The sequence below is a fragment of the Tetrao urogallus genome (genome assembly GCF_951394365.1).
Source record: "Tetrao urogallus genome assembly, chromosome: 2".
Lineage (NCBI taxonomy): Eukaryota > Metazoa > Chordata > Aves > Galliformes > Phasianidae > Tetrao > Tetrao urogallus.
The window spans coordinates 103,480,565-103,498,402 of NC_136814.1; the positions used below are offsets into that span (position 1 = coordinate 103,480,565).

The window sequence follows — 17,838 nt, forward strand, 5'->3', positions numbered from 1 at the left end:
GTATGAAAAACTAACAAAGGAAGCTGAAATATTTATGTTTGCCAGCAAAGGACTAGAGTATACCATGCAGAAACTGTCTTGCAGGCTCAATTCCAAAAGCGTTACACTTTATGGAAAACCTACAATTGTGCCACTTCATAAATGGACAGAAAAAACCCCCCCCAAACCAGCAAATGGAATACAGTGTAGTTTTCAAAGAGCTGTTGCTGCCAGGAGCTTGGATTTTAGAACCTACTTTAGATTACGAACACAATTTTTGAAGGTTCGGCTCTGAATTAACTTGTAGATGAAATGAAATACAGCTAGAGAACACCCTTGTGACTACCCAAACTATGAAACACTTTATTCTATAAATACCGTCAATTTCTCCCTGTCACTTAAAAATGTGAACTTAAAGAAGCTTAGAAGATTGTTCACCAACTGTGGGTGTATGTCTGAATATTTGTAGGCAGGAACTTTCAGAGTTTCACTGATTAATCTCACATTCATCTTCAACTCAACCCTTTTGAGCAGCACATAATAAGCAGTTAATACCATTTTTCTTCTCAGTTATTCTTCTTTGTAAACAGTTTTCTGAACTGTACAAAGAGAACTTGTGTTCAGAGACGTTTCCATTTCCTTATAAATCCATTTCTAAAAGGGAAAATCGCAATACGCTGTCACTCTTTGGAACTCAGCAGCTCAAAGCAAAGCTTTGAGGTTACCAAAATCATGCTGATATTATGGAATCACAGAATCATTCAGGTCGGAAAAGACCTCCAAGATCCCCAAGCCCAACCCACCCCCACGCTGCCCACTGCCCACGTCCCTCAGTGCCACATCCCCACGTCTCCTGAATGCTGGTGCTGACGATGACTCCACCACCTGCCTTCTGACGTCCTGATACGAGTCAGCAATCTGTGCCACCACCTGTGCCACAGAGCAGACCAGTCAGCCAAGCGCACACCACCTTGCAGCCATTTCTATTACCGCAGGAGCCGAAGCTCAGCCAGTAGCGTTGGGTTCTGCTGGGCTTTCTCCGGCGTGGGCTGTGAGGCTTGCTCGTGCTCCAGTCTCAGACGCTGGATTTCCTGCAGTATCTCTCTAGACAAATGAAAAGATTACAGGGGAAGAGTGACCCTCTACACAGCTCTTAAAACACTGCTATAGCCCTTCAAGCACTCTTGCCATCACTCTTCAGTCTAAGCACAGCAATTTTGCTCACGTATGACTGGCACAGATCTGAATCCAGGACAGGTATATTAGAATAGTCTTATGAATTGCTGTAATGCACATTGAAAATTTACTACTTAAGTTATAAGAAGTAGGAAATTGCTTGTGTGCTGTACGCTGGCAATGACTCTTCAAAACCCTTCAAGTTGAATGGCTGTAAGAGGCAGCCAAGCTGCTCTCCTTACACAGCACCTTAACATCACTGATTGAGATCTCCCTTATCGGGGATCTTGGTGAATAATTTCAAATACCTGCAGGCTCTCTTGAAAGTACAGCATTTGCTTCTTACCAACCCTCCAGGACCAGGCCTCCTCTAAATGAACCCTATTACATTCACTGGCAGCTCCCAAGACCGTGGACAGGGTCGTCTGATCACAGCTATGAGGCCAACATGGCACTGGGACCCAACACAGTCTGCAGCTGCTGAGCAGCTTGCTTTTTAGAACAGTGCCCTTTTGGTTTCTCTCAGGCAGAGAAACATGAACCCAAAACAGGGGTGCTGAAGAAGCAAGGAAGAGCAAATGCAGTATTACAGTAAAAATAGGGTTATCTGTTCTTAATGATCCCTCTGGAACAAGAGGAGGAAACCACCTACGGCCCATCTCCTCATTTTCCAGACCTCCTAGTTTTCTCAGATCATGGAGCCATTCAGGTTGGAAAAGACCTCTCAGATCCCCAGGTCCAACTCCAACCCACCCCACGCCCACTGCCCACGTCCCTCAGTGCCACATGTCCACATCTCAAACACAGGGATGGTGACTACACCACTTCCCTGGGCAGCCTGTCCTGGATTCTCCTGTCTTCCAGGGAAAACAAAATACATAAACCAAATCCTCATTCCTCTCAAGTTATATGCATCCACCCTACCTGCTCCACCACTGGAGCATAACCTGGTTGGTTATCCTGCTGCCACATCAAGTTATCCAGCCATGGGGTATGCTGGGCTGGAGTGCAGCAATACAGAGCTTCTGGTAATCAGTACTGATGAGTTTAAGGGGATTATTTAAGATCAGTTCAGAAGAACAACTTGCTTCCCAGGGAATAAAGGCACTGCAGCTGCATCAGCATTGAGCTCACTGGTTAATGAGGCAGCTGCGCCTTCCAACAAAAGATGTAGGAAAACAATCTGGTTGATAAAATACAAAAGGTTAAACACTACAAAGCAAAAACCCAAATGCTGTTTCTAAAACACCACCAATCAAAGCTTGGTTTTTACCTGTTTTTGTTTTCCAGCTCTGCTATCAGCTGTCTTTGCTGTTTGTTGGCATCGAAGTTGAAACCCAGGTCTGTGGGTGGGCGAGGCTGGTGGATGGAGAACAAAGGCAAATCAGCCACAGCACTCGTTACCTGCTAACCACATATGACACTGTTTGGATCCAGTCCCATATTTCCTGACTGACACAGTGCAATACCAACAGCCCTGATGCAAAGCTATGCTGGGAAGGAACATTTGACCATGGTGCTTTTGGTGCTTTCCTTAGGTTCCACTTCTCCCCTTCTTCCAATTCATCATCTCAGAGGTGATACTGCGGTTAAATTAAGTCTTTCAGTGCCTTTATCTTTAGTGATTCTCTAGCTTCACTGTCTCTGTATGCTCAGCACACTTTTCATCAGCAGCTATCAGCACCACTGAGAAAAGTACTGGGCATTTAAAGAGGAATCTGTGGTTTCTGGGAGAACCTACTGGCAGATGGGCTGTGAGATGAAGAAGCCAGATGCTCTGAATCCCAGAATCATTCAAGTTGGAAAAGACCTCTGAGAACACCAAATTCAACCCTAACCCATCCCCACCATGCCCACTGACCCATGCCCCTCAGTGCCACATCCCTATGGTTCTTGAACATCTGCTTAGGTGGTCTCATATGACTCAGAGCTGTCCTGGTCATCACACACAAAAGATTCTCATTGGGAGAACTTGGAGATGGCTTCCATCACTGTAAATACACAGCAGATGGACGGAAGAGATGGGTATCAACCTCTGCTCCTGAGGAATGAAAGGGAGGACAGTGATTGAACCAGGACAAAAGGGAGAGACACTCCTCAAACAGTTTCAAAGCTGATGCCCAAGGTCTCTTCATCTCCTCCTGCCATCAAGACAAGCATAGGTCTGCTCCATTTGCAGCCTCTTGGCCTTCCCCTGAAGCACTTGGCTCTGCTGCAAACTAGGAGGCTGCCTATAATTAAACAATTCCATCCTCAACCTTTTTCTTCAGGAATCCTGTACGAAGCCTGAAATCACCCTCATGACCTGAAGTGCTCAAGTCCTCAGGAGAAAAGTCAGCACTGCGGAGGAACTAAGGCCATGCTGCTCGCTTCATCATCGGATGTTGAAAAGTCATTTGGAAACCTCACAGTGGATATTCTGCTTTCTTGTTTTCCTCAATGCTTTCCTAGGGTCAATTCAAAGTTTAAAGGTAACTCCAAAGTGCAGAGCTGTTGAGATTCAAAATGACCTTCTGAGAGGGAATCATAGATTCATAGAATTGTTAAAGTTGGAAGAGAACTCTAAGATCATCAAACCCAACCCTTAACTTGTTACCATTCCCACTAAATCTAAGTATCCCACTCGCTGGTTTTATGTTTTTATTGCTGAGACAGTTAATGTAGAGTTTATAAGAATAAATCATGTTAAAGTTACTTTCCTTACACCGTGACAATCAAATCCTATCTATAGGAGAGAAACCATTAACATCCTGCACTCTCACTTCAATGCTGCTGACATTCCCTTTACTCTTGAATTCCGTACAGCGGTTGCTTCAGATCTGCAGACTGTACCTCACTGTGACAAGCAGACAGTACTCTTGAGGACAAGACTAAAATACCAAATTATGTGAGAAATTCTAGAAATGGTTGGAAAAAAACAGGCTGCATTCTATTAAGTAGAAAGCAACTGCTCGTATTTACTTTAATCATGTCAACTGCATTGACACCTGAAGGCAGTAGTTTTGCAAAAAAAGGACCTGCAAATACGAGTGGTTTGCAAACCAGACAGAGTCAGTAATGTCACATTTTTGCAGAGCCACAGAGTCCTGAGAGAATTGGCTGATGTAGTCACCAAGCCACTCTCAACAATATCTGAAAAGTCACAGCAGGCAGGTGAAGCCCCTGATGACTGGAGAAAAGGCAACGTCACATCCATGTCTAAGACAGGCAGAAAGGGTGATGCAGGGAACTACTGAACTGCCAGCGTCACCTCTGTGCTGGGCCAGATAATGGAGCAGATGCTTCTGGAGCTGTGCTAAGGCACATGGAAGACAGGGAGTTGCTACAGGAGAATCAGCATGACTTCACCGAGGGAAAGTCCTGGTTGACCAACCTATAGTGGCCTTTTATGATGGTGTCACTGCGCCAGTGGAAAAGGAAAGAGCTGCTGACATCACCTGTCTGGACTTCAGTGAGACCTTTGACACGGTACCCCACAGCATCCTGCTCTCCAAATTAGGAAGACGTGGATTCGATGGGTAGACTGTTCAATGGATGAGGAACTGGCTGTGAGATCGTTCCCAGAGAACAGCATTCAATGGCTTCATGCCCAGATAGAGATCAGTGATGAGTGGTGCCCCTCGGGGGTCAGTACTGGGACTGGTGCTCTTTGATGTCCTCATCAATGACATCAACAGTGGGATTTTGTGCATCCTCAGCAGTTTACGGATGACACCAAGCTGTGGGGTGCAGCTGACAAACCCAAGGGACAGGATGCTATACAGCGAGACCTAGACAGGCTGAACAGTTTGCCCAGGAAGACCTCATGAGGTTCAACAAAGCCAAATACAAGGTCTGCGCTGGTGATGACAACCCCCACTATCACTACTTTTGGGGGGCAAAAGGATTAAGCACAGCACTGGATCGGGTTGCCCAGAGATGTGGCAGATGCCCCATCACCAGAGACAGTCGAAGACAATATGCAAGGTCTGAAAGACAGAAGAGAATAAACGAATAAGAGGAGACAACATAAAAAATCTGAAATACACAATGCTTACTGCCAAGAGAAAGCCATATATTATTCTTGATGTCCCCTGAGGCAAGAGAATGCAAACCAAGCAAGGAATAATTAAGTTAGGATTCAGGAAAATCGTTTTATCAGTAGATGAATTTTACAGATTGGCACAAATTGCCTCAATGTTCTCTATCTGGAATGGACTTCAATGCGTTGTGTGTTTTTTTTAAGTTACATGGCTAAATGTCTGCCCAGAGCTGAACTGAGCTACAGATGGAGCATACCTGTTACTCCAAAACAGAGCGGTGCTGTAAACAGGAATGCCTCAGAACATTTTTTCCCTAAAAATAAGTCAATCTTCCTCTGCAACCCTCTCAGATATCCTATAACTCATCCTTCTATCGAATCTAAAGAGATAAGACTATTTTCTCTATTTTCAGGCTTGTGAACTTGATGGATACAGTTTGAATAAACAACTTCCTATCCCTCCTGTTTTGATTCATTTCTAACTTTATCTTTTCAAGCCAGAAAATCCTGACTCCCAGACACTTTTCTGCTCCCATCACTTCTCAGGCTCTTTGATGAGGTTTTCTCTTCACCTTTCCTTTTTTCTCCTTTATCATTCTTGTTACCGCTCCTCTTTCAGATTGATTTATAAACCTCCAAAAACCTGTGCAGCAAACCGTATTACTTCACAGAAACTGAAGAAATCCCTGACTATGACAACATCATTAACCAGGAACTAATTAAAGCCATGATCTTTGATTTATTTTTTCCCCATTTCTTTCTATGGTGGGAAGTAGCATTTGTGTTCAGGTTGCATTTCTGGGTCACTTTTCCAGCAGTAGCTCAAGAATTGAAAATATCTGAAATGAAAATGTCTTATCAGTTACTCTGCTTGCAGGATGAGCAGTCTGAATCTTTCCTTGAGTCATTCCTTCCTTGAGTCATCACTGATCAATAATCCTCCAAACTGTCTTACAACCTACTCGAGACTTGCAACTATCTCCTCTGTAACAGGCAAGCATCCTGCTGCTGCAGCCCGTAAAGAAAAATACAGTGTCATAAGGAAGGGAGTGAACAGCTTAATGAAGCTTGGCTCAACTTTTGCAGCAATCCCAGGATGCTGACACTCTTCTGAAAGCAGCAGACAGCACAGGGAGAGAAAGCTTCCTAATTAGTAGATCATTTGAAAGTCTGAGATATCACAGAATCACAAAATCTGTAAGGTTGGAAAAGGTTTCATCTGTAGGATCACCAAGTTCAACCTTCAAGCTATTCCCAGCATGCCCATTCACTCGCAGTATCATGGAATCACCAAGGTTGGAAAAGACTTCCAAGATCACCAGGTTCAGCCATCAACCCATCCCCACCGTGCCCACTCACAGAATCACCGAGGTTGGAAAAGACTTCCAAGATCATCAAGACTAATTGCTGACCCGCACCACCACGGCCACCCCCATCCAAAGGTGCAGATACCCGTTTGGGTTTCATCCTGGACAGCTTTCTTCAGTGAGTGAATTTCTACAGAGCACAGGAAAGGAAACTTGTCCTTTGTGGCTTTCCTTGTCGGTGAGGAGTGAAAATCTCACAAAGATGATAACCCCAACTATTAGGGCATAGAAGCCCCGTTGGACATGGCTCACCACTTCTGAACACAGGATGCTAAGGCAACAATACAGCATGGCAGATCCATGCAGAAACAATCTGCAGAGTTCATTCAGAGTAAGAGGACTCAGAAGTACGGTGGGGCTTGAAAAGTAAAAAGTCTTTTGATACACTGAATCATAACACAGGTCTCCTGTTTCATACCAAACAGCGGCAAGACCAAAGCCAAAGCTTTTCAAGCTGAAGACTGCTATTTTTAAAAGGAAAATGTTCAACAAAAAAAAGTTTCAAAGCTATGCAAACTCTCTAATGTGGCTGAAAGTACAATTGCCATTATTTTCTGCTTTTCTGGTGCTCAGTATGAATGCTGAAACCTTGAAAGTTCTGAGATCACCCAAATGGCAAGCTCTATCCTCTCCCAGAAATGAAATCTGTAAGAAGATGGATATAAAATGTACTCTGAATCCTTCATATCATGTACAGGAACAGTGAAACCTCCCAGTACTGCGCTTCAGTTTTTCTATGGCAGGGCATTAAGCTTGAGAGATGCCACGCCAGATCTCTAAGCTGGACTGGGATTCACCATAAGGAACTACAGTATACTTTTTTGGGTGTAAGCAGAGGATTTAATTACACTTTTTAATCAAGTTCCAAAAAAAGGCAGTTTGGTGAGCAGTTGCACTCCTCCATCAGCTGGATGTGGAAGAACCTGTCAAAACCCACGAAAGCTTCCCGTGGGCATCAGCTTCCCATTTCTCTGCTGTAGGGACTGCACTGTTTGATGGAAGACTGGAGCAGTATTTCAGCTCTTCACCACTGCAGTCTCACAGTGTTCTTTATAATCAAGGCAGAGAAGAAGAAACAACAAAAAAATTGTTCATGTGATTCCTGTGCGCAGAAGATCCAAGAATGAAGCTGCAGATTTAACCTGAAAAGATGTATGACAGCAAATCTGATTTACTTGCTCGTTACTTATTTAAAAAACATGTACAAAATATTACCTAATGCCTGAAAAAAGAAGAATTAGTTAAGGAGAATATTACAAACGTTATTTAGGTTGTAGGTACAGGAGCTTTAATGAGATGAGATGATGACAGGCTTTCAGTAGCGCTTAATGTTGAGAGAAGAAGGCAACCACACACTGTTTTCAAAAAAGAGCAGCGTGGGCAAGAACCTAATTATTGCTAACTCATCCACATAACTCAACCTAGTTAGCCACTCATCCATAATTGAGTATTTTCTCCTACTTATTAGGAGCTCGTGCTTTTCTCTGTAGCGAGGTCAGCAGAGCCCTGCCAGGAGCATGCTGGTGATCCCCCAAGAAGCATCGAGCCCAACTGTGTCCTCATACAGCGCCATCCAAACCCAAACTCTATGTCTAAGAGTGAAGTCCCAGTGCTCCCTGAGCTCCGGCAGCACGGAGCCGTGCCCACTGTCCTGGCAGCTGCTCCATATCCACCATCCTCTGGGAAAAAGTCTTTCCCCAACTCCCTCTTGACCTTGGAAGATTTATGTGAAGTTTGTTGTTCTTCCTGTTGATTTCTTCACTTTATTCCCCTTGTCACCTTCTGCTTTTCTCCCTTTTGCTTTCCACCTTCTCAGTCTACCTCTAACGCACCGCGCTCTGCTTGACTGAACTGGAAAGCCCAAGCGTAGCCTTGAGCAACTTGAACTCAATAAAAAGGAATCTGTCCTCTGCAGACTGGCTTGAAGAAAACAAGAGCAACCCAGTCAAAGCTTCTTCTGAGTGAACACAGACTGGACTGATGCCTACCGGGGTGTAATTGCACTGGTTGCATGCCATGAGCCTCTGCTGCACTAGTAAGTAAATTACATGTATCGGGTGACAGATGATGCATTCTCCTTTATTCTCCTCTCTGCCCATTCATTTTTCTTCTCTAAGAAGAAACAGACTTGGATTTCAAGAATTAACTCTGAGATCCGCCTCAAATTATTTTGGCCCAGTAAGACTTCAAGCAAAGATGGTTCCCCTAAAAAACATTAATGGAATGTATTTGTATTCATATTACAAGTGACATTTATTATAGTAACTAGCCTGCAGAAGGCAGCTTTAACATTTTATCTAATTTGAGAAAAAGCAGAAGCTGATGGACTGGGTCAGATCCATCACCACGTTGTCCACTGTACGATTTCCAGAAGCGATCACTGTCAGCCACTTCAAAGAGGAGAATAAGCAACCGTGCCTCAGGCTGTTGCAGCATGAACAGCCTCTGCATCTGGAGCCCTCTTAATTTCCAGCAGCCAATGCAGAAAAATAAAGAGTATTATGTCAGAGACGTAGGGCTGGAGAGGACATCAAGGAACACTTTTGTTCACATCAGTGTATCGCCAGTATTTCCAGCAGAACCAAGACTGGTCCGTCCTTATGGCACTTTGGTCCCACTCCCCACTTTCATTAAGATTCACATTCACACAAAAATTCAGGCGAGGAAGGATCTCTGAAGGTTTCTAGTCCAATTCATGGCATGTTGCTGTAGACTTCTTCCAGATGAGCTCTGAGAATCTCCAAGGATAAGATTCCACTTCTCCAATGCACAGCCTCTTCCAGGATCTGACCATCATCGTGGTGAAATGCTTTTCTTAAATACATCATTAGAGTTTCCTTCTAGCAACTTCTGCCTCTTGCTTTTTGTCATGACCAATGATTATGTTTCTTTCACTGGATTTCTGAATGGGTGCTGGATTGGTGTTGTCCTCTGACTACTCTGGTATAGTTATCTGCTATAGAGAACATTTTACATTCAGCAGTAAAGACTGACACAAACAACTCTTTGATTTGGTCTTACCATCCCTGACTACTCTGAAATATCTTGATCTTCAAAGAGCCCTGCTGACTGGCCAGTATCCAACCTTTGATGGTACTGAAAATCTTTTTGCTATGGATTTCAGATACCTTTGGATTGTGCTCTTCCAGTTCCCCTCCTGTCTCTGAGTTTCTGGTTAACATTTAACCAGCCACGTTTATGGGCTTCTTGTTCTTTTCATCTGGGCAAGTTCTCCATTTCCTGAATGCCAACCTTAGGACATCCCCTTAGCTTTCTTATTAACCCAGAAAAAGAACTGCTTATACGGTTTTGTTTTCTTTTTGCTGCTTCTCTGGGCTTCTACTAGAGCATTCTGAATGGCTTTCACACATCTGATAGGTTTCCTGTTTTTCAGACTGCTCATTTCAGGGTTTTATTCTGATTGTTTCATTTCTACATAGCTCTCCTTGTTGAAACTGAGCATCTGCATCCTGGATTTGCTTGGTGAGCTCCCTCCTGCTGCTAAACCCACACGTGTGATGGTTGCTCCTACTGACCAGCGGACGCTGCCAACACCACATGAGCTCATCCTGATGCACCACTCGGCAACAAATCCCAGATTCTTTTTGTAGACTATGAAACAAGTTGTTCACGGAAATGCCATTTATTGCACCCAAATGAACTTTTGCCTTTCCCTCTGAAAAGACTCTGATTTAGTCTCTATGTGGGTAGCTGAAACCTCCCACTGTTACTTACCTGTCCTACATTATTATAATGTAATCAGGGGTCAGAACTTCTTTTTTATCACTAAGAATCTGCAGTTTCAGCTCACAAGGATTCTGCAGGTCTTCTCTTTTTCTGAGATATTTTTGAGCTGTCACACTACTTCTTTCCCCTACGTGTAACATCAGTCCCTTGCCTGCGTGTCCTACTGGATCCTGCCTGTAAAGCTGGCAGCTGTAAAATCAATGAATGGCTGTCGGACTGGGGTTGTCGTTATTTCCCAGCCTCTTAGTTGCTCCCATCTCTTTTCTTTGATGTTATAAAAAGAATCTTAAAAGAAAAGAGTGCGGATGGAAAATCTCAGCCATTCCATGTCCCACACCATGAACCTTCCCCAGGATGCTCCTCCAGGGAGATCTCCCTTCGGCAAGAAATGATCAGAAGCTGCCATGATGCAGAGAGCATTTGAAAGAAGACCTAAAAATCTGATTTCTTCAAATAATGCAAAGTATGTCCCTTCTGGCTGTTTAGTAGTTTTTGGCTGTGAACAAAACACTGGACTCAGTAAAGAACGTTAAGTTCCTTGCTATTAAGCTCTGGGCACAAAGGAAACACCATACAATTATTCTTACATTCTTCTTTCACCTCCAGACTTCAGTCCCTAGCAGTGCTTTGTCATCACTCTACTACATAACGTAGGGAATGACAGAATGGATTGATGGAATGATGGAATGAAGGAGCAGTTTTTCAAAGGACTTTGAAAAGTCTCCATAAGCTCTAAATGTTGTTTCCTTTACATCCAAAGAAGCCGCCTCATTTTTGATCTACGAAGTACACACAGGTCGAGGTGATCTACAAATTTTTAAATGGTTGTGGTCTTTCAGACCCATATTGCCACACTTTTCGTTAGTATGTTTTCATACATTTCATGTTTTCACAGTTTTCATTAGTATGACCAAAAAAAAAAGTAAGAATTCTTCCACCATTGGCCAGAGTGAGAGCAATTCATCACAAATTTCCAGCAATATGTAATGAAATGATGAAGACACTGACTTAGCATACTTATAAACATACAAATGCTTCCCTTCCTTTCTTTCAGGCTCTTTCTCTATGCATAAACATGACATTTGTGCACTCTCTCGTCTCCCTTGACCTGACTCGTGGTGGTCAACCAGGTCAACCATAGGTCCAACACTGATCAGCCATGGTCAACTGCTGGTCAACTCTTGGTCAACCAGGACCCCGAGGTCCTTTTCTGCAGAGCTCCTCTTCAGCAGCTCAGCCCCTAACCTGTACTGATGCGTGTGGTTATTCCTCCCCAGGTGCAGGACTTGACCCTTGCTCCCCTTGTTGAACCTCATCAAGCTCCTCTCTGCCCAACTCTCAGCCTGTTTATCTCTCACTGGATGGCAGCACAGCCTTCTGGTGTGTCAGCCACTCCTCCCAGCTTTGAATCATTAGCAAACTCACTAAGGGTACATTCCACCCCTTCATTCAGTTCACTGATGAAGACTTTGAACAAGCTACTAATTAAGCTCTGACAAACACCTCCTGCACTGCACACCAAGCAAAGCAGAGGAACACAGAGAGTGGGGCTGGCGCGTTTACTCACCGTGTTGCTGGCCTCAGCGGCCAGCCTGGCTGCGTAGCGGGCAATCAGGCGGTGCTCCTCATCCAGCCGGCCTGGGCTGTCCAGCACACTGTGGGGACAAGGACAATTATCAGCCCTGTGGGGACAGGCCATGGCTGAGATGTGCTTACAGCAAAGAGAGAAGCGATGTGAACAGCCTATAGCATGCTCTTTCTCATCCCTCTTCCAAGTGGGGGCTGCTCTGAGACTCTGCACTTCACAGCATTTCCTCCATGATTCATACACTCCGATTTTCAGTGATAAAAATAATTAATCTTTACTAATTAATAAAATAATCATAATCATAGAATCATGTAATTGTTGAAGTTGGAAAAGATCTCTGAGATCAAGTCCAACCATCAACGCATCACCACCATGCCCACTAAACCACGTCCCTAAAGAGAATCACAGAATCGTTAGGGTTGGAGAAGACCTCTAAGGTCATCATGTCCAGAGGGAAGCTCCTGGCCTCAGGACAGCCAGTCACCAAACAACAGGAACTGAATGCCAGCACCATGATCAGGCTTACACCCAGCCATGCCGGATGCAGCCGTGCAAGATGTGGTCCTCACACCTTGGACAGCATCAGGATGAACAACTCAGCAGCTGCTCGCAGCCTTACTGCTGCACAAAGGTTTTCAGCACGGTCTCCCTTTAACAGGGAGCCAGCCAATTAGTTATGTAAACCAAAACACGCTGAGCTGAAAACCAGCATTAGCATGGAAATGAGCAACGTGTTTCGTGCTGCACAGCCTTCCCAAAGCTGCACCGGCTGTTTGATGTGGGATTCACCAACACCTCGTGGGCAGCCGTAAATAACGTGCAGCCCTACCTGGGTGCATTTGTAACCACACAGCAGAAAACAGAGCACATAGATACATATCTAATGCACAACAGCAGCTCCTTTCAGTCCCCGTTTACCGCTTTATGAGATAATTTACATTCGTTTTAAGCCCAATTTCACAGATTTATGTTGATGTTTAAAGAACCACATCTACATTGTATAAATCACATTTATATAAAAACACAGATTTATTTTTATAATGCCAAATTGAACAAATTGAACTCTTCTGAGACTCGGAGTCTCAGAATTAAGGGAAGGAAAACAGAGCCTCCACTCCAGGCTTGACGATCTCCTTACAGGTCCTCACACTCATTTTCTGACTTTTTTTTTTGATTAAAGAAGAACAATTCTTCCCATTCCACTTTCTGAATTTCATACCGGTTTTGGTCAGATTTCCTCTGTAATTTAGCCTGGTTGAGTCTTCCTGATTTACAGGAACACAAACCATTCCATCCCCTCCATGTTTTCCATCATCTGCTAATTACTTTCCTAATTACTCTCTTAGTTCCTGGAACAATTATTTGTTCATACCTAAGTGAATTAGGAAATAACTACTGTCAATTTCTTACTTTCTTGGAGAAAAGTTGTAATTAAAAGATTTTAAAAAAGCGTTTTGCGTTTGCTTTTAGACCAGAAGCACTGGTGCAGATTGGGAACACTGATGCAGCAGAATTTTGGAAAGGTAATGCTGGAGATTTCTGTGTCCTAAAAGCATTGTGCCAAACTGGCAGCTTTGTGTGCGAGGTGCAGAGCACTGACAGTCAAACTGTAAGATCTCCCACCAACCCTTTGGAGACTCAGCCTGTTGATGACACCCTGGCAAAGCAGATGGAGAGGGCCAGTAAAGGCATACTCATGCTCTGTTGCCAAAAACTAACACAGAAATGAGCCCAGACAGCCAAATGACTGGCTAGGGCTGAGGGATGGGTAAAGGATGTAAGAGAAGACGACAGGGCACGGTGGCAGCTTGGTGATCTCAGGAATTCATCATGCAGAGACGTGGCAGGGGACAGCACACAAGGCTTGGTTTATTCTTCCAGCACTGAGTTGAAGGTGCAAAGAGTCAACCAGGATGAACTAGGTCCCAGGTTGTACCAGAGGTTTTGGTTGGATCTGATGGAGAATTTCTTCATGCAGAGCGAGGTGAGTTGGAGCTGCCTAGGGCAGTGGTGGGGTCCCCCCCTTGGAGGAACCAAAGAGATGTGTGGATGTGGCACTAAGGGACAAGGCTTCACAGAACCACAGGGTTGGAAGGGTCCCCAAGGATCTTCAAGTTTCAAACCCCCTGCCACAGGCAGAGCCAACCTCCAGATCTGGTACTAGACCAGGCTGCCCAAGGCCCCATCCAACCTGGCCTTGAACACCTCCAGGGACGGGGCACCCACAGCCTCTCAGGCAGCTGTTCCAGCACCTCACCACTCTCTTGATAAAGTACTTCCCCCTGACATCCAATCTAAACCTTTCCTCTTTGAGCTTAAAACCACTCCTCCTTGTCCTGTCACTGTCTACCCTTGCAAAAAATTGATCCCCTTCCATTTTATAATGCCCTTTTAAATACTGGAAGGCTGCAATGAGGTTTCTTTGCAGCATTCTCTACTCCAGGCTGAACAAGCCCAGCTCCCTCAGCCTGTCCTCATAGGGGAGGTGCTCCATCCCCCTGATCATCTCTGTGGCTCCTCTGGACCCTCTCCAACAGCTCCCTGTCTTTCTTGTACTGGGGGCTCCAGACCTGGACACAGTACTCCAGATGGGGCCTCACGAGATCAGAGTAGATGGGGACAATCACCTCCCTGTCCCCGCTGGCCCCCCCTCTTCTGATGGAGCCCAGGATACCATTTGCTTTCCAAGCTGCAAGAGCACACTGCTGGCTCATGTTAAGTTTTTCATCCACCGGGAAACCCAGGTCCTTGTCTGCAGGGCTGCTCTCAAGGAGTTCTTTTCCCAGTCTGCATTCATATCTGGGATTACCCTGACCCAAGTGGTGGTGGCACTCGGTGCATCAGGCTGATGGTTACACTTCGTGATCTTGAAGGTCTCTTCCAACTTCAGTGAACAGATGTATCTATTCTATGATTCCAATGGCGAGTAGAAGATGAAGAGTAAAGATCTTGGGGACAGAATATCCTTAAGGAGAGTGATCTTCTCCTTGCACTCTGCCTTAAAGTCAGAAGCGCTGTAGACAATTGTAGTTTCAGGGTCAGGATTTTAAAGGAAATGAAATCAAACCATCTGAGCAGCTAAGCAGCCATCTGTCCACCTAGGTCAACTGACTACAGGTGAAACACACAGATCTGGTGGCCAACTACTCTGCAGGAAATGCAAAGTACAGGATGCATAAAAATAACGAAACAGTAGGCTAAAAAAAAGAAAAGAAAAGAAAAATACATTATTATAAAATAAATGAAATCCACTGAGCTCTGTTTGCTCTAAGCCTTATGCAGCACGGGAAGATTTTTTGGTTGGAGGACGTTGGTGAATTATTCTTAATAAGATGAAAGAAGGTGAGTGATGGTCACTGCAGCTCGTCAAGACTGCTATACTTGCACTTGAACTCTTTTGGCCAAAAAAGGGGAAATAAAAGATCAAAAGAAGTGACAATGGAGTACAGATTTCATCAGGAATGTGGAGAAGCATTCTCTCGTGCTGACTTGGAACCCTCCCTTGCACAAAGAGAGTGAGATTTAAATTATTTTCTTCGCATTTGGCTCCTTCCAGGAGTGCACTGTTACTCTGGTAACCATACCAAAGGCATTTTTTAATTTAAAGACCTAAATGAGTGAAAACCTCTACTGCAGTGGGTTGCAACACAGCAGCTATTAGCCACATCCAATATTTCACCGTCGTATTCTGCAAGATGCAGTAACTTCTTTCTATCTTAAATCTGGTGATTGCAGTAATTCCTTTAGTTTATTGTCATGTGAACAATATTATGGGCTTTCAGTTCAGCAGACAACAGTGACTCACTGTCAAGAAACAAACTGACTTTCTCCGGAGATCTGGAAAGCCAGAACGCACTCCATAAATACGGCAGTGGAATACAAATTTCTACATGGCACAGTGGTGAAATAAGGCTCTAAAAATGTTATCCATAGGATAACAACACGGAAAAAGCCCCGAATCACTAAACCTCCTATTCCCTTTCAGCACAATAACTCTGTCTCTGCAAAGGCAAAATTTAGTTATGTCCAAAAGTGGAATATGGAAGCCCTCTGGCTATGTCCTGTGACGAAATGGGAGAACTTTGCTTTGGGCCTTTAGGATAAGACTTTTCTACACAAATATGAAATATGAATGTGCACAAACACTAAAGTTGAAAAAAAAAATTAAATGAATTCTTCATAGCGTTAGCTTTCCTTGGAAGGGCACAAAAAGAATCATAGAATCACAGAATGATTGGTTTGGAGAGGGACCTCAAAGATCACCTTGTTTCAATCCCACTGCTATTGGCTGGGTGCCCCACCAGACTGGGCTGCTCAGGATCCCATCTAGCCTGGCCTTGGATTCATGTGTATCCCTTTATGAGGCTGTCCAGGACCCTCTGGATGGCCTCCCTCCTTCTCTTGTGTCAGCAGCACCACTCTGCCAGGTGTCATCTGCGAACTGCTGAGGCTGCACTCGATCCCATTGTCTATTACACTGATAAAGATGTTGAAGAGCACCGGTCCCAAGATGGATTCCTGGGAGACAGCACTCATCACAGCCTCCACCTGGACATAGAGCCATTGACAGCAACCCTCTCGCTGTGATCCAATCAATTCTTTATCCAAATAGTCCAGCCTTCAAATCTGCATCTCCCCTAGGTAGAGATAAGGGTGTGGTGCAGGACCATGTTAAATGCCATGCACAAGTCTGGGTAGAGAACAATTATCCTTCCTTTGTCCACCGATGACGTCTCTCCATCACAGAAGGCTACCAGGTGGGTCAGGCATGAAGCCATGAAGCTGTTGTATTATGCAGCTTGCGTTGATGAGACTGACAGAGGTTTAGCCCAGGTCAACAAAAGGTGCAACAGGGTGGGACATTATCTATGGCTGCACAAGGTATGCAGAGGGATAACCAACAGGGAGAAGGAAAAGCCATTTGAGTTACAGAACAAGGTGGGCACAAGGGCCATGAGCTAGCTGTGAAAAACCTGAAGGAGGAAATGAGAAGCTCTCCTAGCACTGACCGTGCCCCGCGCTGCAGCCGGCTCACATAAGTTGCAATCAGTGCATGCTCATCAGCTAACCGGCCAGCAGCGTCCGCCTTGCACTGCAACCTGGTGATGGGGGAGGCAAAAAGAGCAAACAAAACACAAGGTGAATACAAAGCAAATAATTAATGGGTTTTAACGAAACAAACAGTTAAAGATTGCAACAAACAGTTAAAAATTAAAACAGTTAAAAATTAAAACAAATAGATGAGTAATTAAAATGGTAAATATGAGTCACATGAAAAGGGTACCTTGTGAAGGCAGAGATTAGAACAGGGAACCATTTGGGTGCCCAATGTGCAGTGCACGTGGTCACTGGTGATGCTTTCACCAGCACGGTGGTTTTCATGGAGCCGCTCTGGAATTTGCTTTGGAACCAAAACTGGGTGAGATGTTGCCTCTTGGGCTCTACATAGAACTCATCCTACCGACTTGCTGCCAGCCCCAGGATAAGCCCAACCCCACAGGGCTGCAGCTCTACAAGTGCGTGGAATGAGAACTCATGCAACAAGAGGGCTAGCAAAAAGGTAAGGAGTGTGATAGAAAACAAAAAGATGCAGTGGCTGGTACCATGAAACCCACCACCTGTCAGGGGTTCCTTACATAACATTGTGTTTGTCTTTGTTCTGCGTACATAAATAAATAAACCTATTACACTTCTGAATAATTTTGTGAATAGAGATTGAGTGCAAGAAATATTTGTTGGAAGCACTCCCACATGGATAACTGCATGCAGCCCAGTGAGTACGTGATGCTTTCCACCATAACAGCGGCATCTCAGAACCTCTGACAGGATACAGCAAAATGGCCATATTTCTTTAGTCCCAGGCATTGCACACAAAATCAACAGCAATTTTCATACACGGGAGCTTCCCCACAGGCAGGTGAGCAATGCCTGCAGACCCAACCTGCTGCCACGCCAATGTG

At 44.6% G+C, this 17,838-nt stretch overlaps 1 protein-coding gene across 1 annotated transcript in view; it reads right to left on the bottom strand.

Annotated features, from left to right (window-relative positions):
* The window catches only part of DTNB (dystrobrevin beta), a gene marked incomplete at both ends in the record, with an annotated part of 126,144 nt that overhangs the window by 40,419 nt on the left and 67,887 nt on the right, over positions 1-17,838 (bottom strand). The window contains 4 exons of the mRNA XM_079532659.1: positions 970-1,083; positions 2,429-2,514; positions 11,858-11,945; positions 16,888-16,977. Of these exons, the coding sequence (XP_079388785.1) occupies positions 970-1,083; positions 2,429-2,514; positions 11,858-11,945; positions 16,888-16,977 (378 nt within the window). The remainder of the gene's footprint in view (positions 1-969; positions 1,084-2,428; positions 2,515-11,857; positions 11,946-16,887; positions 16,978-17,838) is intronic.